General features: G+C 39.1%; 2 protein-coding genes across 2 annotated transcripts in view; one reads left to right on the top strand and one right to left on the bottom strand.

Moving 5' to 3' along the window:
- The window catches only part of LOC106161863 (follicle-stimulating hormone receptor), a 31,014-nt gene extending 26,625 nt beyond the window's left edge, over positions 1-4,389 (top strand). Inside the window, exon 9 of the mRNA XM_013538935.2 lies at positions 277-4,389. Coding sequence (XP_013394389.2) covers positions 277-2,701 — 2,425 coding nt within the window. The 3' untranslated portion in view covers positions 2,702-4,389. The remainder of the gene's footprint in view (positions 1-276) is intronic.
- A 2,816-nt stretch (positions 4,390-7,205) lies between these two features.
- Positions 7,206-24,087, bottom strand: LOC106161858 (uncharacterized). The gene is made up of 5 exons (XM_013538931.2): positions 23,878-24,087; positions 16,842-16,993; positions 15,416-16,116; positions 12,846-13,787; positions 7,206-9,157 (listed from the first exon to the last, which is right to left on the bottom strand). The coding sequence occupies exons 1-5, from the start codon at positions 23,974-23,976 to the stop codon at positions 8,298-8,300; spliced, it is 2,754 nt and encodes a 917-aa protein (XP_013394385.2). The 5' UTR covers positions 23,977-24,087; the 3' UTR covers positions 7,206-8,297.
- Positions 24,088-24,537: the final 450 nt, after the last annotated feature.

Here is a 24,537-nt window from a genome sequence, read left to right as displayed (position 1 = left end):
ATACAAGCCACTAACTGGTGAGATTGCCTAGCTGGCAAAATTTTTCTGTGGTGCAGGAGTACTCTGGTCATACTGGTGCAAAATGTACAAGTCTTTAAATGTTTAGTACTAGTCTTTAAGCACAAGGAAAACATACACACTGACTATAAAGGTTTCTTTTTATAATAACTAAGCATATTTTATTTTAGAACTTTTAAAAGAAGTAGAATAATTCTGTTTTTTTCTGTATTTGAATATTTTAAAAAATTTAACCGATATATTTCTCTTTCAAATCAGTGACCTATCAAGCACACATATAACCAGCCTACCATTTGAAGGCCTTCAAGAGTTGAGGGAGCTGCTTCTACAAGATACCCGCACTTTGCGCAAATTCCCTCCAACATTTAACTTTCACAAGATGGAGAAAGCCCATCTCACTTACGCTCACCATTGTTGTGCTTTTCAAAAACCAGATCTTCAACACCCGAAATTGTTTGAAGAATTTCAAAAAGAACAACAGAAAATTAGGGAAGAATGCCCTGGATCTGGTACAACTTTGCAGACAACAAAGGCATCAATGGAAGCAGATTACAGGTACAAGCGCCATGCCCAGGAATGGGATTCATTCCAGGCTTTTATAGAAACATTTCCTGGTAACAAGTTCCTTCACCATTTATTCAGGCGAGGTTTTGGGGAATTCAGAACAAGCACAGATGCACCACATGGAAGGACAACTTCAAACCCTTGGGGAGCTCATAAAGAAAACCCAGACACTCCTGAGAATAATCTTGTGACCCCATCACAGCCTATCTTTCTCCCAGGAGTCACCATTCCCAGGAACCACACCATTTTGGTAAAGTGTGGAGATGGGGTTCTGAACCGTGGGCGTCCTTATCATGACATCGAGTGTACTCCTCAGCCAGATGCTTTCAATCCCTGTGAAGATGTAATGGGCTACACATGGCTGCGGGTCATGGTGTGGTTTGTTCTGCTAGCTGCATTACTAGGCAACCTCCTTGTTATTATTGTCCTCCTTCATAGCTGGCAAAAGATGTCTGTCTCCAAGTTTCTCATGTGTAACCTAGCCTTCGCTGACCTTATGATGGGACTCTATCTGCTCCTGCTGGCTTCTTTTGATGCCCACACTCTGGGGAAGTACTTTAATTTTGCCATAGAGTGGCAATATGAAGGTGGATGCCAGGCAGCAGGATTCATCACAGTATTCGCCAGTGAGCTTTCCGTCTACACGCTCTCGGTGATAACTTTGGAGAGGTGGTATGCCATTAGCCATGCCATACATCTCACCAAACGTCTTCGCCTAAAACAAGCAGCATTGATCATGTTCCTGGGATGGATTTTCGCTATAATCATGGCCATGCTCCCAGTAATTGGAGTCAGTGACTATGGAACCACCAGTATATGCCTTCCATTTGGAGTGGAGGCACCTGAAGATCTTGGGTACTTGGTATTTGCTGTGGGCTTCAATGGTTTGGCCTTCATCATAATTTGTGTTTGCTACATAAGTATGTATTGTAAAGTGAGTGGCAGTGACTCCACAGCAAGAAGCAGTGATGCGACCATAGCCAAAAAGATGGCAATTTTGGTGTTCACAGATTTTGCTTGTTGGGCTCCCATTGCCTTCTTTGCATTTACAGCAGTTGGGGGAACACCTCTCATAGACATTACCAACTCCAAAATATTACTTGTGTTCTTTTATCCACTGAATTCTTGTGCAAATCCATTTTTGTATGCCATATTTACCAAGCAGTTTCGAAAAGACTTTCTTATCACCTTGAGCTATTATGGCCTCTGTACAAAAAGAGCATCTCGCATGAAGGCATCCTATAACAGTAATCATATGTCAATGTCGCAGACAAGGAACAGCTTGGGTGCTATCCATAATGTACATCATCATCCCTCTGATGGTTCAATTCTCACACAGTTCACTACAGATGGCACTGGAGGTCCTCGTAGCTCCATTAAGAATTCTCCAACAAGCACTCCAAAAAGCACACCCCAAAATACCCCTAAGGCATCCCCAAAAGGAATCAAGAAAGCTATGAATGGGATTTTGAAAACTAGAGGCTCTGGGAGCTCTAATCATAGCTCTAGTTCAGGTTGCAGTGTTGATAGTAAGCTGGACCCTCAACGAAAACTGAGCATTGTGCCAGAAAGCAGTCATTCTGAAGCAGACAATGATCAAGAAGAGTTGGTTCCCAAGTCTGAGCTGGGGAATGGAGATGTTTCCAAAGAAAATATGGACAAGGAAGATCTGAAGGAGAGCAAAACAGCTGATGAAAAGAGAAGTTCTTTCAGAAAATTAGGCAAAGTCAGCAAAAAGCGCAAGTGCGGTGGGACACCGATTGAAAATGACAGTCAAGGGTCAGACAATACAGCATTCCATATGAGTACTAGTGAAGATTTTATTGCAGAAAGTGACTCAGAACTCTTAGAGCAAGATGATTTGAATCACAATCACTCGCAATCATTTCATAGAAAGGGTCCAGGCAGGGAGAGTGGTATAAGCTCTGTTTCTGGAAGTCCAAATGTAGACTGTGAGCAACTGTGTTCAGAAGAGGTCATCCTTCGTAGAAAGAGCACAGACAGAGAGAGTGGCTTTCATTCACAACAAAACACTCCCGTTTCTTCATTATCAAAAAAACAATTTTTTGATCTCTTAATGAAAAGTCCAGAAGTTATTACACAAGACACTAAAGTATAGTGGATTCAGATTTTTAGGCACAGTTTCATTACATGTGTTTGTAAAGCTTTGGTTAGGTTGCCACCAAAGAGAGATGGCTTCGGAGAGCAAGGTTGACTGTTGTGCAGGTTTCTTTATATAAAATTTACTAAATACTGATGACAGGTGCTTACAGGTTAATACAATGTATGTCATTGTAAGTGAATTGAATGAACATTCACTCTCTGATTGCAAAGAATTATTGAAATGACTTATATAACTGCATGGCAGTTGCAGGAGGCATGTGTTCAATAAGAAATTTTGCTTTTGAAGAAAGGGCACCTTCATTATTTAAGGCATAGGGGTGATATATTTTGCATTGAAGCATTATTTGTGATTGATAATCATAAGTTTTATTTATTATACCCGACTTTTCTTTTTCACTCTGGATTCCATGTTCAAAATATTAATATATGAGTTAACGGCTGAAGGCTCATGAATGTGTGATGACAGTGTCATGTTTGTTCCCAAGAAACTTCAGAAATTGATCTGAAAAATGGGTGTTGGTTAAAATTTTGGGCAAATGAAAATTTAGAGGATAATTTTGGGTTTTAAAGAAATTCAGTCAAAATTCATTTCAGTGAAGTATTTAACACCAATAAGTCACATCATATTTTTCAAGTTCAAAGTTTATAAGCTGTCATTTTCAGATTTGAAGTTGCAGATCACTTGTAAATAAAAAATAGATATTAATATGGTATTGTAGTAGATTTGGATTAAATGAAGTGTCAGCGAAAAATGCATAAGATTCAAGGTCAGACACAGGGAAGGGTACAGCAGGCATATACCCACCCCAGAATTAGTGAAATACCCCCCCCCCCCAAAAAAAAAAAAAAAAAAAAATTTAAAATAAAATAATAAAAAGTAAAACTGGACAATCAAGCATTTTTTAAATTCCTGGATTCAACATTACGGTAAAATTGACCTCGTTGGATTCCCAGTGAAGATTTATATCCAAGAAGGTTCACTATACGTTTTTTTCTACACAGCTAGTTTTCTGTAAGCAAATATTTTTGCCTGTATGTTAACAAGAAATTGTGTCATTATCATTAATTTAATTATAATACAATGTAAATGTAGCTGGTCTATATTTCATAAGTTTTATTTAGAATTATATACTTGCATAATTTAGAAAATTCTTCATTTTTAATAATTGCTTTTGAATAAAAAGAAAGTGAAAGTTAAGTATTTGGCACATTTCTGTAGGAAAACTTATAAGGGGTCTGCTGGATATGGCATTGTTTTAGTTTGTAACCCTGTTTCTTATATTAAGATTTGGGTCAAAAATTTGAGACCAATTCTACAGTTTCTGTTGATTTAGTGTTTGCATTTGATTTTAGAGTAATGTTTAAGTGTTGAAAATAAGGCACATATATCAGCTGTTTATTGAACTAATTGATTTTTTATTGGTGTTTAATAACTTAGGTAAATGGTGCCTACATATATTTTGCCAGAAGATAAATGTATGTACATATAACTTTGTTAATCATTTATCACATTATCACATTTACATTAAATGTATTAAATTATTCTACATAAAACTTGCGTGAATGAAAAAAAGGTGCACATTTAAATACATGTACCTATCTTTATTTCCTGTTGCTTTTGTTCTGTGCTGTATCACTTGTATACGATGTATGGTTAAAAGTAAATAAAATATACTTGCTTCATTTACGTTTTCATTCATAAGATTTCTGGGCATTTTAAACTAACAGATGGTTATTTGGGTCATTGTATCAGTGGGGAAGGAGAAATTCTATCGCAAATTGTAAAAATCTAACTTGCTCAACAACGTTTTAATTGGTACATATTATTCTCACCTTTGCTGCAGAGCGGCGCAGCTGACTAAAAGCATTTGCTATTGTCTCAACTCACCTATTAATCCGATTATCAGAGACTGGGAAGTGACTAGGCTAGGATCGGCTGCTACAGTTGAGACACACCACTACAGCACCTCATTGTATTCTGACTCTAACATGGCAGTTTGTAGATAGATGAAAGGCAATGGCTCAGAAAAACGGGAAATTAGAAATTGAACTACCAATCCAGTGGCGGATTTAGGAGGGGGGGGGGCTGACTGCCCTTCGATCTCTGAATAAAAATCACACGAATGGTCCCCTCTTGATATTAGAATTTTGACTAGCTGAATCATAGTGCACTGTACCAAATGGCACCGTTCTAAAATACCAAAAATTTTCAGAGCCCTTCAGCGGGCCCCGAACCACACGCCAAGGGGGTCGGCTTTGCAAATGAGTCCTAAAAGGGCCTTGTTTTTATTCATCTGAATCCTTATAAAGTTTTTCAAAATAAACATTCCTTTTTGTCTCATTTTTAAGTATTATTATTATTATTATTATTATTATTTCGAAATAAAATATGATCAGTATGTTTATAATTATGTCTTTACTTACATTAAGTACTACATTTTTATCTAAGCCAATATAAAAAGATTTACTGGTATCCACGGGGGTGAGGGGGGAAATGAAAACTGAACCGTGCATCAACATTTCCTTTTCGCCACTGGACTTTGCTTACGACAGATATATTATTGTTTTGATTTATAAGTCAGTTAGCCTACTTATTCCAAGAAATGGATTAAATGTACCATTGATCAATTTAGCAGTTTTTCAATTTTTTTTTGTTTGTTTATAAGATACCAATAATCATTAGCAGACCTATGAACCCTGGCAGGTAAATTATTCATTATATACAGCTCCCACTGAGATATCATTTGCATCAAGCTTTTAAATAACACAGCCTTTTGTGCACGCACCCCCCCCCCCCTTCCCGGTCCCAACGCCTCAGTCAATTAATTTGACCTGTCCGTGACTGGCCCGCTGTGCCCACCAGGTGTGCTCTTCACAAGGTGTAATATATTATTGTTCTACTCTCTACTTCGTAACTCCTATAACCTCATCCATAAAGACACACTTAACGTCAACGTCACATACAGGTGCAGGCCTTCAAAAAGTTAAACACCCCCTTAAATCTTTGTGCAGTGATGTAACAGATAAAACCTCTGTCACAATCATTTTTATGTGGTCGAGGAACTACACGTAATAGGCCATCATTATTAATATCAAGCTCTCTATGATCCAACGAGTCTACACGAATACCGCGTGTAGCGGAACTATATATAAGCCAGAGCTTGCTCCAGGGGCGCCAGATGGCTGATCTGCCTAAATTTGGTTAACATACCTGCAGGAAATGGGTTTAGGTTACAACTAGGAAATCTGAGCGACTGGGAGAATCCATAGCGCAGCTGCGGTGTGAGCCGTAACTTCGGCTTAGTGAAAAAATAGGGGTGCTTGAAGTAAAGCTTGAAGTAGAGCACAGGTAATCTGGATCAGAATATCAAAGCTGCGAAAACATCTTTCTTTGCTTCTTCGACTGCTGACTGAATTATCTTAAGTAGTTATTTCTCTTGTTTTCATATACAAATAAAAAGATAGGTCACCTCTTTTTGGTTCTTTTTTTTTTTTTTTTTGGCCCCGGTATTTTACCCATCACATATCTTAATTGAACGCCCGCTATAAAAATATTGATGCTCCAGCCTCTTTTTTCATAAGGAACAATGATGAAATTGACTGGTAGTTAAAGCAGGTCATCTTTCTTACTTCAGTAGTGTTGTGATTGGAAATGAGTTTCCCGTAAGTTGACCGGTCATCATCAAAATTTAGACTTGTCTAGTGTTGAAATGGTGCAGCTGGTGATCGACCTGTGTTCTATAGCTAAGAAATACGCGTGCCAGTTCATTTGCATAGTAATTTAAACGTTAAAGAACGCGCTTTGAAATTCAGGGTGCATATACCATTTGGCAGAAATAACATGAAGAAAAAACCAGTTATGCCAGGGTTGTGTTTACAATGAAGATGAGTGTATTTTCTTTAGGCCAAGTCTGACGGTGAACTCAAGGTCTTACTATATATTTAGACCCGAAAATAAGAACAGCATATTTTTTCACTTTATAATGGCATTGTCTGATGATGCAGTCATGTCCTGAAGTTAGGCACGAAATAAATGAAGGTATTTTAAAAACTCGCTTCCATAATTTCGTTACCCATAAGTCTTTGGATTTTTAAAGTAGATGCGATAACAAGCCTAAGTATTTCAAAGTCAATCAGTACCATTTCTTGATTGAAAATCTTCCACACTTATGGAGTATTCCATTCTTGACAAATGGGAGTAGTTAATACTTTTTATACTCTAAGTACACAGGTGTAGGCCTATTGGAAAAATGGGTGCAATGCTTTTGGATGCGATGAACCCAGTAACACTACATACGCATATACATTTGAGTTTTTGGAGGAAAGCTTATACCAGCTTATAATTGGCCTTTCACAGAACAACACGTATAATGTTTAGCGCATTGAACTTGACACTGCCTACTGCCTTTAAAGAATTTCACAATAGGATAATTTATCAGGCAACATAAGACGAGTCGCGTAAGAAAATCATATCTTACAATAATAAACACCACGGGTAATACGCTTATCATAATTTTAATTGCAAAAAAGTTTATTAAATGTTTTTGAAAGCGCACACAGGGACCACGCTCAGAGTAACCCTTTAAATACCATATCTTTTTTCTCCTGTTTTTCAATAATTCTGACATTTTATATATTTGTATTTTTCTAATCACACTGCATTTTCTCCGGGTCAATTTCAAGAGACTTGTCGTTCACAATGTATTTGTTCTAGGTGGATAATACTTAATCTCACTTGGCTTATAAGGTTAAATACACCAGTGTTGGATAGAAATAAAGTAAAATGATATGCTGCTATTACGGAGCGAGATATTTTTACGTCTTCATACACAGAACGAGAGATAGTTTGTTAAATATGCGTAGCAAGGTTGTATCTTTAAGTCATTTCAAAATATCACACTACTTTTAAAATAATAAACCAAGGTGTGAAGAATGACAAGATACCCTTTCAAGGACGCGAAATGGTCTTAGCTCGGGAATGGCAAGAAAAGATCACATTCTAGTACATGTTGTTATAAATATGACCTACGTAGAAACCAGGCATCTACATCTACCTTCACAGAGAAGTATCCTCGCATAAAATAAAGAACAGTGAACTTGGAAACAAAATGGCTTGCTAACAATATTAACGAAAATTAAACGTAGTTAAGAATATACTAACGTAATCCATTACAACGTGGCTATTAGTAATACCTACAGACTAATATTTAATCGTAACATATACGTCACTGTTATTGCACACCTAACATTCTAAATACCCAGCTATACTATATAAACTGTTTTTCACTTAGAAAATGAGCATGTTGTCGGTAGGAAAAGAACAGTTGGTCCGTGGTCTGTCTGTCTGATTCGGGTATTTGGTGTGAACAGATCGCCAATTTACAAAACTTAAATGATGCACGTTACAGAAGCAATGACCATATATTGAGTGACGTCGTGTTCATGACGACCATCAGAGGCACACTCCACTCTTGGATTGTGGGGACGTCATGGCGGGCGAACGGGGCGGGTTCACACAGCGTTTCTTTCTGTATGAGCGTGTCGCCCTTGGTAGTCTCACTGAGTAGACACTATACATAGTCAGCCTCATTTCATAAATCGCTGGCGTCAGCTTCAGCTGTGATGACAAAGCTCGCCTCTGTGTCCTCTTGGGTCTGTTCTTGCTGATCGTCTCCGGTATTTGCGTCAAAAGTGATCTGAAACGATGTTTCTGTTTCTTCCGTGGTGGCTGCGACGTTTGGTGAAGGTTCCCTTGGCCTTTCTGCTTCAACATGTACTACCTGAGGACTTGCCTCTCTAGATACCCTTGGGGATGGAGTCTTTTCAATATGGCGCAAGGGAACATTGTAATGGTTCCCCCTTTCTTCGCTTGGGCCTTCGTTTTCTTCTTTGGTTTCCGTGGTAACTGTAGTTAACGTGAAAGGCTTTGGCTGATGAACAGGAGCATCCGGTTCAGCTTGTGGAAGCACGTTCCTGTGCAGGGACCTTGTACTCGTTGTAGTGGTCGTCTGCTTGAAAGTCGAAGATTGTGACTGTGGTGCTGGTTTCGATGTTGGCTCAGGCCCGTAAAATACTCCGACTGAAGAGGTCTGCGGTGATTGTGGAAGCACTTGAAACACGCCGGCCTTCGGGTGAGGGGCTTTGAAGGAGATTGGACGAAATCCTTTCTTTTCCACAGTGACTTCTTTCCTTTCTATCCTTGGAGGCAAGACATATATGGGTGGATGTTGCACGTCATCTGAATAATCAGAATACTCCCCATCAGACAACCAGGCCTCGGCGTCCTCACGTTTAGGACTTGGCCGTCTCCAGGCCCTGATCCTGGGGTTGTAGTCCCCAAACACTTTTTTAGACCCGGATGCAGTGGAGCTGGTCTCAGATTGAGGAGTGGCAGGCGGTGGTGGTACTTGTGGGCTCGTGGCTTCTGGAGTCGGACTGTAGTAGTGTACATCTGAAAGTTAAAGAAAAACATGTTGTCAGTAACATGAATGAAAAGGACCTATTGTCAACTCCATATTTTTGCAAATGCTTTGTGCTCCTGCTCGCTGAGGGTTCGTTCCGTAAGGAGATCCACCAAGAAATCAAAATTTTCATTTCCAAAATCCAGTGAACCCAAATTACATATATCAAAACGGTGGTACATGTTTTTGATTGCATAAACTGTTAGTTGTAGTGAAAATCGACTTATTCTATAACGAAGATAACGTTTTCAGATGACTCCTGCTCATTATGTTCGTTTATAAGATGTTAAGGCTTTGTTTTTTAGTTTTTGTAGAACAAACAAAATGTTAAAATACGCGTTGAATTAGAATTGCTCCAAAAGATATTGTTCAATGGTCCGAATATGGAAAGTGAAGTTGATCAACATATGCCTCTGAGTATGCGCAGTTCAAGATATGCCTATAACATTACCTAGCAAAAAATAGCAATGATAACACATGACCTCCTACACTTTCCTGACTAAGTTTTGATTTTAACGACATAAACCAGCAGTACATCAAAAATTCGGGGTCAAAAGGACTCCTCCTTCCAACAAAACCTCCAAGATGCCTTATCAAATGGGTCTATTTCCCATCGATTCCAATTACCCTCTATGTGTTGTTTTCAGTCAAATACTCAAAACATTTAACCTAGACTGGGCACATTCAAAACAAATTGGTTAGTGAATGAACGACCCTCTCTCAGTGGAACACAGGTAATATTTATTTTGATGACATATGTTATTACAAGGAGCGTGTGTCGACTGGCGTATTTCACTTAAGCTTTCGATAATTTAGATCTATTGCTCAACCAAGTTTGACGTCAGTTCAGAAAGTGTGGCTGGCACATTTTAAGATGTCCCAAACTCTCTTTTGAGTTTTGCCTAAACACAATCCCAGACACTCCAGAAGCGAGATTTATGATGGACATAAAACAGTGCTCGTTCGTAAGACACTTTCTGGTTTGGCTTATTTTCGTTGTCAAAAAATAGACATACCTTATTACCATTGACCCCCCGATAGTAAATGAGCGAATAGCTGAGGAATAAGTGCCTCCGAACACCTGCTGTCTGGCAGGTAAACAAGACGAAGCAGGAACCCCTGCCTCGTTGGAGGCCCATCCAGGAGATAATTCCACCACCCGGTTGCTGGATCGCACCAGGGGACCTTTTTAGATTAAGGGAATTAATATTGTGTGATATTAGCTGTCCATATTGCACCATTTAGACCGGTCATTCAGTATCTGCACTGCGATTTTATATGTTTACAAGTTTTGTGATTCATGAATAACCATCCTTTGGTGTTACTCGGTTAAATCATTGCTGAAACGCTTTCACTTAGTCCAAATCAACTTAAGGTGCCTTCTCAATCCACTTATAAATTCCTGATTTTCGCAATGCCAACATAATCTAGGAGTACATCAACGAGGAAATCCATTTAGCGTTTATAAAATCCGGCCGAAATCGCTATACTCAATAAACCATTCAAAGGATAGTCAATAAAAAAAGAAAGAGAGGGACCGAGAAATATAATAAAAATTGCACGCCGATTTAACCCCTCTTGGCCCTGCTATTTCGATACCACACTGACGGCGAGCTGGATCTGTTTGTCCAACCTGTTGGTGCCTCTGGCACTTCAGGTAACTTGTATTTGACTGTTCTGTCTGTTCTCGGGAAACGCTACATACTATCACTGCAGGAAGGAATCTTTAGCAAGTGGTAGAAATCGACACCCAACATTGCTGCAAGCCTTGCATGGTGTTATATCTGGGATTCTAGTTTTTTTCTCTTGCAAGTGTTTTGCTTTTGGTGGCAAAGCACAAAATTTGTATCAATTGCCTTTTCCAAATCTTCAGTTGGTTTCATTATCAAACCGCAAACTGATGAACGTACAAAACATTCATCGGTTTCGCCTATAAGAAGACGGAATGCACTTAAACCATATATATTCTAATATTAGTACATTACCCTCCCAAGAATACCATTTAGAAATACACGTAAAACAAACAGTCTATTCAAATTTTGAATATGGAAGCCAAGGCAATTGTACTTACCTCAGCAAAATTAAATCTTGTCCGAAAAATATTAAATCATGGTACTATTTTTTTCGAGATGTTATAACTAAGACTCACTATTCTAAAAAGCACACAGAAGAAGAAACAATACTAGACCCAGAAGACTTCATTCCCAATACAAAATATTCAACAGGAAAAAGATTGCAACACATTGTGTAATAATCTTATTACACAATGTGTAAAAAGATAATTACACATTGTGTTCAGTGTTCTTTCCATCCTCACATGAACTCGGCTACACTTACCCCGGTTAGAAAGCCGATACCAGGACACCTTTGTACAAGTAAGTAGCTAAAAAGGCAAGGGGCAGTAACATATAGTAGTATATACAGCATTGGTATGGTTAAACACGTAATGGGTAATAGCATTAAGCATTATACAACTCTACCAAGGGCCCGTTTCAAAAAAGGTTCTTAATAAGTAAAAATACATACATATGTAAACTTTAAAGGAATTTTTGTTTGATTCAAGATGTGTAGCTGATCACCACGCCAAGTGACTTAGTTGTGAAACAGGCCTGAAGTAAACGACCAGGTTCTTGTTTGCTAACGTAATTGAATGAATATAACGCACCACAAAACAATATAACACAGGCAGGTGTAACTCAAACAATGCACCTTTACTGTATCACCGCTATTTTCAGGCCACTCAAGTCAAATGGTTGCACAGCTCAATTTTACTGTTTCAGTTTTAGCCAAACAAATAAAATGGCTTGTTAGGTTTTTGCTCTTGTTGAAAACAAAAATTGCTTTGACAAGCAAGATGCGCCTTTACTTAAGCATTTTTCATATACCAAAGATTAAATGCAGACAAGACATTTTTGAAGCAAAAGGAATCGATTTAGAAAACAAAGATGTCCCATCAATGACAGTTGCCCAACAATTCATTTTGAGTGACCTGGACCTGCATCTTTTTTTTTTCATTACATTATATATAACGATAGACCTCATATAGTGCATGCGATACAACAAACCATCAAGCTTTAGGAACAGGTCAAATTGAAACCCTATTTGCGGATGCAGACAAACCACTAGTACAAAACACTACTGAGGTAACGTACACAACTGACGGTGACGAGGAACATAATACACTATTCATAAATGAACGGGTTTATTTTTTATATGCTGCAAATGGTGTCAAAAGAATAACAACGTTTTTGTTTTAAAGGGAAGCTTCATGACTGTCCACTTGACGCAAAAAAGTCAAGGTGATTGAGCATAAAACTATATGGTCATAATTACTGTCACAGGGATACCATAATCGTCTCCAAAAGAGTTCTCCTTTGGTTTCAGTAATCGTGAATAATCGCATGCACATCAGTGTAATCCTTCCCTTCATAAAGAAGTAAAAATGGTGTAAACCTCAAGCGTTGATTTGGTATCGTGAAGACAAACTTAGGGTACCATGCGGCGTGTACTCTGAATTTCAATTTCTGTTAACATTAGACGATTAGCTTAATTGACGAAGATTGTTATGCTAGCTTATAGGTACAAGTTGTTATACTAGCTAATTCAAACCAAACATTATTTTGCTAACTATGGAATAAGAAGAAAATACAGAATTGAAAAAAATTTGTCTCAACTTACCCGATCCAGTTTCTGCTCTGACAGCAGAGCGAGGGGTCCATCCACGAATCTTCCGATTGTGATCGGGGAACTGACTCCCGGACGCCGGTGCAGGCCCTCCCAGGGTCGTCCCGGGGGAGACGGGGGAGGAGGTAGAGGTGCGTTTCCAGGACTCGGGGGGTCGGGGTTGGAGTTGGATCGGTAAATCGGTCATATCCAAAGACTTAACGGCACGGCGGGAACCAGGCTGGTGGTTAATATGGGTGAAGGCATCATCCAGGCTGAAGGGATTCTCCATGGCCGCCTCCCATGGGCTCTTGTAAGTTTTCACGGCAACCACCTCCTCCAGTTTCCTGGTAAGGGCAACAGGTGGGGGTGGGGGGCTTTTAACATTGGTTTCATCTATGATATACTTATCAGCGCGTTCACGACGCTTGGCAAAGATGGTCGCTCCCCGACCTTTTTGCTTTTGTAAATCCTTGGCAATATTGAAACACATTTGAGGCGACACGACGTTGTGTCTGCATTTGTCTTGCCCAAGCCTCAGCCTTTCCACCTCTTGCGGGGTGAGAACCGCTTTATCCCCATGCCTCTCACCATACTCCCCCAGGGTATCTACCGGCCACAGGGGAACATGTCCGGGGTATTGATACATGCCTTCTAGGTTGTGACTATCAGGGTGTGGTGAATCGGGTTCTATGTCATCAAAATCCTGCAGCCGTCCAAGACCTTCCCCTAGCGACCCCTCACTGCTATAGCCACTCACACTGCCAACGGTATAGCCCACATGAACCCACTTGGAGGATTTGCGCTTACGTTTGGCATACATTCTCCCACCCCGGGCCCTTTTATTGGCCGCGGCTTCTAGGGACTTGGCAATCTTGCGAGCCATCTGGACCTGTTCATTGACGGTAGGGTACAACTCACCTGGGGCATCGTAAAATGCTGAATCTGCAAACTTCTCTGAAAGCAAAAAACCAGAAGGATAGAGGGCAGGTGTAATTGCAATAGCCAGATATCACCGGATATATTTAATTCGGGGGGTAATTTTAATTGTTCTTAATTTATTCATAACAACCTGATCGCCCCTAGTCGGAAATTGGCTCCCGGTTGGCCATGGAACAGGCATAGATCAGATATAAGTTATATATCAGAAGTCTCTTGTTACACCTGGAATAGTTGCAGATGCGCCAATGATTTTGCTCCGCTAAGAATAGGCCGCGTTGTTGCACATAGGCAGTGCGTTTGTATGTATGTACAGTGTGTGTGTGCAAGCACGCCACTGCGGTGAGTGGCAGATGGATGACCGCGGCAGGTGCGCGGTATGAGTGGAGTTATGTAGGTGTGGTCACCTATGTAATAAGGGTCGAGTGTACGTGCAATAAGAGATAATGTTGTTAATTGATGGCCTAATTAAGATACTTTCGTCATGGTAACAAACACCACTCAAGGCTGATGATGTACATATGCTTGATAAAAATTGAGGTTCCATTGCAGTAACATTACCAAGAGCATTATATGAATGTACGATAACATAATTAAATAAAATTTCAATTTTTAAAAAAATTCGTTGTTATGTTGAGGATGTCTGTTCATATGATATTCGCATATCCTTCCTTTTTTTACTATTTTAAGTAAAGATAAGTTCAACTGAAAATGAAAGGTGTGTAAATACCACGCATTAATTTTTCTAAGGGTAAAGAAATTGTTACTTTGAGTGAAGGAAGTTGTGTCAAAACATTCCAACTAGCTTTCCCTATCAGTTATGATATGATTAATATTGGATAAGGTACATACAAATTCATCGCATGCTTTACAGTTTCGCAACTTCGCACGCTCCTGCTTTATTTTAATAAGCTGTATCAATTGAATATCTCAAACAACCAAAGACAATAATATTTTCTTTTCTCCTTATATTAGTAAAAAAGAAAAAGGAAAAAGTCTTTTCAATTTTTTTTTTGTGTTCTTTCATAGTACAATTTTTTCAATCTTTTAACCCTATCTTTATCAATAATTCAAGGATAACGTATTAAGTTGTCCGTTCTTATATTGATACTTCGATCCTTCGTCAAATAAATAAATAAATAAATAAATAAATAAATAAAAATAAAAATGAAAATAAACAAAAATCACGAGAGCCTAGAAATGGAGATCATCAGGACCTGTCCATACCATACCACTTTGAGTGTCAGAGATTACTGAAAACTCCACTATGTTAGCCTAGGGGTAATCAATTTTTATCATCACAAAATTTTCGCAAGTCTACAAACTGTACGCTGGGAGGAGGGGTAACGCACTTTGCAAGTTCTGAAATTTAAAAAAATGATGATCCAAATTGCTGTCGAAGATCATCATATTTAGCTTTTCACTTTGTACTTTCTGAAGGGGCGTGGTCTGGAAAAAGTCTACTCTTTGTAGACTTGTGAAAAAGTTGATAAAATGGATAACCCCTTAAATTATCAGCATGGTTCTGCTATTAAGACAACATAAACCTGCTGATAATAACAAGCTATTAAGACAACATAAACCTGCTGATAATAACAAAGAGTTGAGTATCCGGCAATATCTGGAACCTGCTGGCGCATACTTACTCTTATGCGATGTCGGTGACAAGGGGGTCTCATCCTCAAACTCAGACGGAGTTAAAATCTTCCTTAGTTTTAACGCTTCAATTTTGTGACCTCGTTTTTTCAAAGCGGACGCCATCTCCTCGGGATCCAGAAGACACTGACGCGCTTCCTGGGGGGTCGGCGGTAGGTGGGGAGCCGACCAGATCGGGAGGCGACTGATGTCAACAACGCTGCCATTTTGAACCGATGACGTTGGGGTGCTGGTACCATCGACCTCGTGATGTTCTTTACTTGGATGGGCATCCGGTTGGTCTTGGTCAGGGTGCGGAGACCAAATAGCCTTCTTGCTCTTTACCTTAACACTGCTCACCTTGAACATCGGTTCAGGGGGCGGGGCGTTCTCTTTCCCAGCAGGCGTTGACGTCAGGTACAGCGTTGTCGGTGCTCTGGGTGTCGTAATTTCTCCCTTACTATCCGGCACCCCCGGGAAGCTCTGCTTCTCCGTGGACACATACGACTTTTGTTCCCCATCCACATTGTAGGTGACGGCCGTAGTGGTGGTTCTCTCAGTCGTCTGTCCATCGCTGAGTAAAGATGTGCGGCTGACGGCTGTAGAAGCGTAAGTGGTCCCAAACGTCGGTGGTTCAGATACTGGTTTGATTACAAAGCTTTTGGCTAAACTGCGCACGGGCACGTGCGGGGCAGCTGGCGGTGTTCCTCCCCTGTAAATAAATAAATAAATAAATAAATAAATAAATATACGAACGAACAATGATTACAAACAATTAAATTGATAATTATTTTAAAAACTGCAAACGATTTCTGGGTGATAAGGCACTGTTCTATTTTAAAATAGTTGTATTTTAAAACAGCAATCAGAGACAAATTAAAGACAAAGTAAGTTGCATCAACTGTTGCCATATTCGATTATTTACTTTTTATGTAAACAAACTGTAGTATTAGATGTAGCACAGGCAACAAACATTGTAAACATGTGACATTAAAAGCTGTATACGTTATCATTATTATTATGTATCTAAATATTAGTGTTGCTAGATCAAATGAAACTCCCAATTTAGTCTACTTAAAAGTCAAAAAGCACTTTATTCGTGCTAGTGTAACACCTTTGCAAACTATAAAACAATGGTGGTGATGATGAAGGTGATCAGGGGCAGATCCAGGATTATTTGTCGAGGGGGGGGGGTTCGCGGACGCAAGGGCCCGCTGAAGGTAATTTAGAAGGTGAACGGTGCCATTGAGTAAGGTTTAGAACTTTGATTCAGCTAGTCAAAATTCTAATTTCAAGAAAGGACCATTGGTGTGTTTTTTTTCAGAAATCAAAGGAAGGGGAGTCAGAACCCCCTCCCCCATCCCCATATCCGACACTGGTGATGATATGCAAGTGTGTTTATCTACTTTTATCCAATCGCTGATGATTTATGTTTACCTTTGTATCTCAATGGACAGGTCGTTCCCTGCAGCGTCCACCATATTCATAGCTTCCTGGTAAGACTTGCCTAGCACGCTCTCCCCGTTCACAGCGAGCAGCACATCTCCTTCCTTCAACCCCGCCTGCTGAGACTTGCTGTTAGCACGGAGCTAAAATATAACACAGTATTGTGTACATATTAGAATAGACAGTCGGAAAGGAAAAGGATATCAGAAAGGAGATTTCTAGATCTGCGTGGCGGTCGAATGGTTTATGTGTCTTCAATTTCTAATCCATCTGAAGTATAAGAAATAAGATTGAAGAATAATATAGGACGCTATAGTTATTGCAACAAACCGTAGCTCTTTTTTTGTATGTGGAAAAGGAAAGCGCAAGCTCGTAGAAATTTTACATGAAAGTTGCCGCCTTCGTAAAAATTCCAAAAGCAGCAAGAAGCAAGGTGTAGAATATTTGTATGTATGAGCAGTAGGGGTATAAGTACGCCCGGTAGTGCATCTGAAGGCACGGTCTTTCTGACTTATTTACTTCTTAGAAAAAGGGGAAAATAAAATGCACAACAGGCTCCCTTGAAAAAACTCCAAGTGGTCTCTTACGCGATCAGAGCAAGGTCCTACTTTAACGCTTGCATAATAAGCCCTGATTTGTGCTATTAAAATTCACTGGCATGTTCAAGTCAGGTGCGTTAATTGTGGCACCAAGTTTTACTCGCGCACCTGGGAACGCGAGGTCATGTATGTTTAGATGTAGGGAATCATCAATCTTCTCACATTCGTCTCACTCCGACTTCTCACTTTCCTGTGATGAAAATCTGAAATCACATTTCTATATTTAAAGCCTCTTATCCTGCGATGCAACAGAGAATACATCGCATACTTTCTTTATCAATACCTACATTTTGTGCAAGGAGGTCAGCATTGCGAAGAACGGGGTTTCTTGGCAGTTGTTGAAAATACCCCCCTCCCCCTTCCTTCTGATTCCAAACCCTTGGTTCTGCTGCATCACCTGTTTTTCCAACGAGTTCAACACCTTTTTATACTTTGCTATTATTACCTTCTTACTTCCAAGTATATCTTACGTGCCCTGCGGTTGCACAAGACAACGTCAGTTCTCTCCTCCCCCACCTCTGGCTGTTTGTTGTTTGTTGCAAGTGCTGCACTATGGGTTGATTTCGGTATTATCAAGGAGTACCAACAACACAGTTTGGGGGTAAAATGTTGATCCTTACAGTCAAACAATCGCGTTTTTTTAAATAAGTAAACGACAAGAAAGGGGTAGGGATGGGGCATCGAGGGGTATTTGAACTGTACAGCACCACGAACAACACACTACAACATACTGCTGTGCCCTCTCTTGGCACGTACGTTCCTCCTTCACTTGAGAAACCCTGCTGGACTTCAAAATATCTCTCATCTCAAATATAGGGTTTTCCAAATAAAAAGCTGTGGTTTCATATTACCTGGATTTAATAACAATTTACCCTAGGGCCTATTTTCTACCTCATCATCTCAAAACACGAAAATATCTACACCCGCACTTCTTTCGGCGTAGAGTCTCCCGTCTTTCAACGGGAAATTCACCTGTTTTCTCCGCACTGAAACAAACTGACTGAAAATAACCCTGGTCTCGGTTGCCATTCAAACATATTGCATCCGAAGCACTATTAATTAGAAAAATATCAAAAACACAGAGAAAAAACTTTTATATTTTTCTAAATACAGCAACAGATATGTTTTTTTAATCCGTCACTCTTGACCCGATTCTATCCCTGCATTAGTGTGAGTGTAGTGTTAGTCAAATACAAGTCTCAGATCTTGGTAATGTGGGTTTTATCCAAGTCAAATATTGAGTTCACTTTATATTAGCCGTAGCCTTCAAATACAGACACGCTCAGTGCTGCACCAAATCCTCTTGAAGTCTGAAGGTAAACACGGTCATGTGGAACACACATTTACTATACGGCGAAGAAAAACACTGAGAAATTCATGTATAGGTTAATGATAAGAGAACGTAATGGGATTTCGGTGCGAAAAAATACTTTTTTCCTCAATAATCTTCTCTTACCTAACCAGAGCCATTTTTGTGATTTCCTAACATGAATGCCCAGTTTTGTTTTACGGTCACCTTTTTTTATTTTTGGTAAATATACATACAATATTTGAACAAGCGTTTAATATTCCATCATAAGGTGTTTAAGGGTATGAGCATGTGTTGTCTACAGAAAAGATGGGAAATATAGTAAAAAAAAAATTAATAAAAAAATAAAATAAAAAACTCCCTCAAACGTCTCCTTTTCGTCTGTACGGTTCAGACGGCTTTTCCGCTGTGAAAAATGAACCACTTCCACGGCCCCCTCCGATTGTCAGAAACACCCTAAAACAAGTTTTCATTATCAAGCAATCACTTTTGAATGCTCCTAGGGTGCCCCTGTCTTTTATTTTTCGAAAATGGATTTTTAGCGCGCGCGCGCGCGCGCGTGTGTGTGTGTGTGAGAGAGAGAGAGAGAGAGAGAGGGAGGGAGGGAGAGAAAGGGGGTTAAGTGGTTACGCAAACAGCATTGTGCTTCACACCCAAACCCAATATAGAGGTGCATTTCACAAGTTCAAGTCTCAAAAAATGAAATTGAATGAATTCGATGTATTATCCAATGTTTTAAAACTTACATGTGTATAGAACAAAAATCCACAAATGTCCCAATTTTACGCCCACGCGTTTCTGTTTTGTAAGCAAATAAATTGATAGCCGTTTGAAGTGAAAAAAGCGTAAGAAAGAACATACGTTACCACTGAATCGCCTGATACAAACACGATCATTAGTTGAGTGCTGTGGAAATTTGTGCAAGCTAAACACTATCAGAACCCTATGAGTCATTAATAATGGAAAAGTGATAGGAAAATACCTTTAAATTGACCAGATCTAGGAAAATTACTTTCAAACTAAAGATAATTTTTCTTTACAATGTCCACGTTGATGACTCTTTCAATAGCAGTAATTGTCAATTGCATAGAGAATTGAAAACTTTGTTACCTAAAAGTTATCTACCACTGGTCATATTCGTCGTGAATTTAAAACTCATTGACAGTTTCAAATTTTGGGTGTATTACTTACAATACCAACTACGCCTCGCATACTACGCATACCGTAATGTAACGTATGTTCCACAGCCATAGAAAAGATACGGGACACGAGTTTAATAAATATTGATAAGATATTTTTTCTCTTTTTTTCGTAGAATTTATTGAGGTGTTTAAAAGTAACTCAGACATCAAAAGTGATAACCTATTACACAAACACGAACCGGGTATCAAACGTCTTAATCATTTGCATGTAAAGAAACACAGATCCCAGAAACATGTTACCTACCACCTCTTTAAACGAAGCCTTTTTCAACACACCTATAGGTTTTCAAATACATCAGAGAATTCGTTCAAATGAGCTTTACTATCCTCTCTGAAAGGTCTAAATTGTCTTGCAGATATCGGCCCTTTTGGGAATTTAAAAGAAAATATGTATATATATCATGTTTGTTCCATCTATAAAAAGTAAGTGGCTCACAAAATTACGTTTTTAAGTCTTTCCATTGAGTGGGTATAAGAAACAGATATCACTTCAGAGTTCAAGGGTCTCTACGGTCCTTGTCAGTCGCTATTTAAGACAAATTATAGGCTGCATGATTTCTTGTAAAAGTTTCCTTGAGATTTCTTAGATGTTCATACAGTGTTTTTACTGTGCCAACGTGATGGATGATTTTTTTTTTTTTTTTTGGTTACTGGCTCTCTTGGGCTCTACTATAGTCGTCTCGTTCAAAAATGTATACAGCTTGCTCCTGCTACTCCCATCCGTCGACTTTTCGATCAGTTCATCCCCCTTTTCGCGAGTTCTCGACCAACGATTCCGGCAAATACCAGTAGCAGCGGAAAGAAATCTGAGACAACGGTACGTCTTCGCAATCTTCTTCTTCGCAATCTTCGCAATGTTTTTCATCGTACTTCTTGGTGTAACTCGTTAAACTTGACCCACTGTAGCTAAAAAAAACATTTTCTATAAGTCATCATATTTTTAGGATGATGAGTCTTATTGAATATTTTATGTATATATAATATTATTTTTATCCCTAAGGATAAAGGCAACAATTTGCTACATTGTTATTATTGCTAAAATAATTAGGGTGGGGTTATAAGATAAAAGCGGCCTTGTTTGACCAAATCGATATTCTTTGTTGCCTTCTTTTTGTTATAAATAAGACTATGAAAGTTTGTGGTACACTGGGATGGAGGAGACAAAAGTAATTGCTTCTGCACAGTGTTAGCTTGGGTGCATAGCCTGCTGTATGATGCGTTCTGTCTTAATTTTGGGGCTTGTGGGAAATTCAGGTGGTTCCGTATTTCGTCTTCTACAATGGCTAAATCGTTGCCGGATAGCATTCTCCCTCTTTCTTATGGAATTAACCTGTGATTGTAGTTCTTTAATTGTTCATTGTGACTGCCTTCAGTTTCTTCTCAATCGTTTCCACGTTGCGGCCACCTCGCACACACAACAAGTCTCTCAGGTGGTGATTGCTGTGGACTTGCCTCGGGAACTTCTATAGCAGCTAGGAGCTCTTCTTTCCTTTGGTGAAGTCTACGTTTTCGCGATTTAGTCTTCGCATGCCTCTTTTGTCTTTCACGACATTTATAAAGAGGCGGAAGGTAGGCCTACATAGTATTTAGAACCCGTTTTCTTTCGCTTCCAAATAAGCGTCACCCTCATTTTTTACGAGATCGATATATCTTGTTTTCGCATTTTTCTGAAATAATGATGTTCCGTTCGGTATCAATGTATTTGGCACTGCGCTCACTGCGCTCTTTGGCGATTATTTTTTCCTTCCAAAGTCTTGTTTGACATTTATTTCCGTCTTTGACATTCATTTCTGTATTTGAATTAAAATTTTTATTACAACAAAATCATTCACTTCGCTTACATCGTTACTGTGGATTTTATGGATTTATTTACACTTGTAACTAACCTCATCTAAGCTTTAGCTCGAGCAGACGTCAGAAAGAACCACCTCACATCTCAAACAGAAGCTAATTTTTTCTTTCGGAGCCAGTTTCGGGTACAAGTAGATTTTCACTGGTAACGTATGTTCCGGTAACGTATGTTCCAGGCCACCTAATTTTTATTTTCATAACGTGCTCTTATATATTTTAAAGTGATTCGATCATGTTAAATTAAATATGACGTAAGGACGTTTTTTATAAACATTTAAACCGTAGCTAATGGGGCCTGCGTTACAGCTAATACTAGGTAACGTATGTTCCCTAGGAAAATTGACAAAATGTTTCATTTTGTGCAAGTACTTGGTGCAAGAGAAAACAATGTTTTCTTTTGCTGACACAAAAATCTATAGTGATTCCATTGATAGTTTGACATTTCAGATATAATATTTGGAGCACGAGGGGGAAAATAATTTATTTAATGCTTATTTTACTGTCGGTAGGGTGTATTTTCCCCGTTTTTTTAATATTCAGTGACAGGCAAACTTAAGTCGCTAAAAAACAATTAACTGCTCTATACAAAAGCTTTTCGTAATATTTTACAACGTTATACTTGTAGGAGATAAATTAAAGAACAAAACCCGTGATGATTGAATTTTCAAAGTGATTATAACGTTTCCACAGCTAGACGTTATGCATTTGTGACAGTAACGTATGTTCCTTTTTGGGGTAAGATGATGAATTATTTTTTATTATTCGAGGTTCCAGGAAAGTGAAACTTTAATACAAACTTCTTTACGTGGGACCCTAAAATAATCAAACATAGTTTGTAATCTGTGCATTACATATTTTTAGGAACATGCCTGTGACATCGTTTGCACCTCTATATTGGGTTTGGGTGTTCAAAGAGTTCAGGTATGTTTTTCACAAACGCTTTGATGTACAGGTAATACTTGGGTTTTTGCCCTGCGCAATTTTACAGCTACATGTATCATGTCGGCTATGATATAAGTATGCTTGTTGTCCTTCATTCAAATAACTAACCCCCCCCCCAAAAAAAAAAAAAAAAAAAAAAATGTTTCTCCACTTCTTCCATAAAATTACAAACCCAGCTTTCCCTTCGCCCAGATGCATATTTCACATCAACGCAAACATCAGTTTTAGTGCATTTCTTTAATCAAGACATCGAGGGACCGTCTCAAATTCATTAAAAAGGCAACAATAATATCACTCTGAGGAGCTGATTAGGACGAGGGGGATATTACGTCAGTAGTTTTCCTCTTGATGGAGGGCGGGAAATCAAAATTAAAAGTGAAGCGACATTTTCACATGTGGTTTGATTCAGTGACGGATATGTATAAGAGAAATAATGAGGAAATATTTTGTAAGATGAGGCAACTTTGAAACTTCCCTCTTCATCATTACACGCAGGATCTGTGTTATATACATAAAGGTTCGAACTAAGACCAAGATGGAAAAGGTCAAAAACTAAAGATGAAATACGACTAGACTTGCTACGCCTTTGCAGATCCATATAGTCCGACAACTACCAAGGCATAATGGCTGTATTTAAAAATATCTGTTACGATATATAAGATAAACCAATGGGTTTTGTTTTAAAGCCAGGCGAGTTCATAGGTCTTTTCAATAAAATCTCTTCGGCTTATTCAGCAATACCCCACAACCGGCGCACAAGCAGAACTTCAAAGCACATATATATATATATATTCACTAGTGTATATATGGTCTAATACAATGTAATAAGAATGCCTTCTTCACTTTTAAGGGGAAAAGATGCGTAATATAACACGCCAATACCCCGTTAGCAGTCTGGTTACCTTTTTAAAAACTTGAACGCAATAAAGCAGCGATGTTAACCGCTTAATCGCAGTAGCCCGTAGCAATTACAGAAACGATTTGTTAATGTCATTAGTATAAATTATCGAACCATGACGCACGGTGGCCTGCAGACGCTGAAACTAGAGCTGGCGTTTAATCAACACACACAGCAACGCGATGTGCTGTTCCCCAGGTGTACAAGGTTAAAACCATCACCTTACCTTAGCCACTTGAAGGGGGCTTGTGCTGCCTCCTTTCAGCCGAAATCCCCAGGGACCCCCACCGGCCAGCTGGATGACCAGACGCTGTTCTTCGGCCATTTTTGGGGGACAGTGGTGCGTCGGCTCTCGAAATGTTTCTTCTCCTCGGGATGTTGGCTGTCTGGCCTAAGCCAGAGCCAGCCTCGTCTTCAGAGTGTTGGAGGAACTGACTGGAAGCGTAGGGCTATGATTACACACGGACCAAGGCAACACTGCTTTTGAGGAGACTTGGGGGTTGCGCTAGTTGAAATATTCAGCCCACCTATGGAGGCAAGGCAGAATCACCCCACACACACAGGTCAAGACAAATATTTTGTTTGGATGTAATGGGTTCATCGATAAAACTTACTGAAAATGACGCAATGCATCTGAAAACGGCATAAAGTCGCGGAGAACATGTGCACGTTTAAAAAATAGAAAAAAAATTTAATGAAGCACATCGTCTTTTATCTTCTTAAAACGTATTACAGGGTTGCTACTTAATATGGAATATTTTTTATCATTGTTATTTTTGAGTGCTGATTAAAATTTTTTTGGCTTGAGTCATTAAAAAAGTATGTCACTGAGTGATAATAACATCCAGTCTTCTGTTGTGAGATATTTTGTTCAATGATATTAAAT

The sequence above is a fragment of the Lingula anatina genome, chromosome 2 (assembly GCF_051362555.1).
Source record: "Lingula anatina isolate TDL-2025a chromosome 2, LinAna3.0, whole genome shotgun sequence".
In the NCBI taxonomy this organism is placed as follows: Eukaryota; Metazoa; Brachiopoda; class Lingulata; order Lingulida; family Lingulidae; genus Lingula; species Lingula anatina.
Note: the sequence above shows the minus strand (reverse complement) of the source record. Positions and strands in the feature narration are given on the sequence as shown.

Coding starts and splice junctions, on each gene's coding strand:
- LOC106161858 (XM_013538931.2), bottom strand. CDS start 23,976: ATGGCCGAAGAACAGCGTCTGGTCATCCAGCTGGCCGGTGGGGGTCCC. Junction 16,117..16,841: donor CTGTCCATTGAGATACAAAG/GTAAACATAAAT, acceptor ATTTATTTACAG/GGGAGGAACACCGCCAGCTG. Junction 13,788..15,415: donor GTCACCGACATCGCATAAGA/GTAAGTATGCGC, acceptor TTTTGCTTTCAG/AGAAGTTTGCAGATTCAGCA.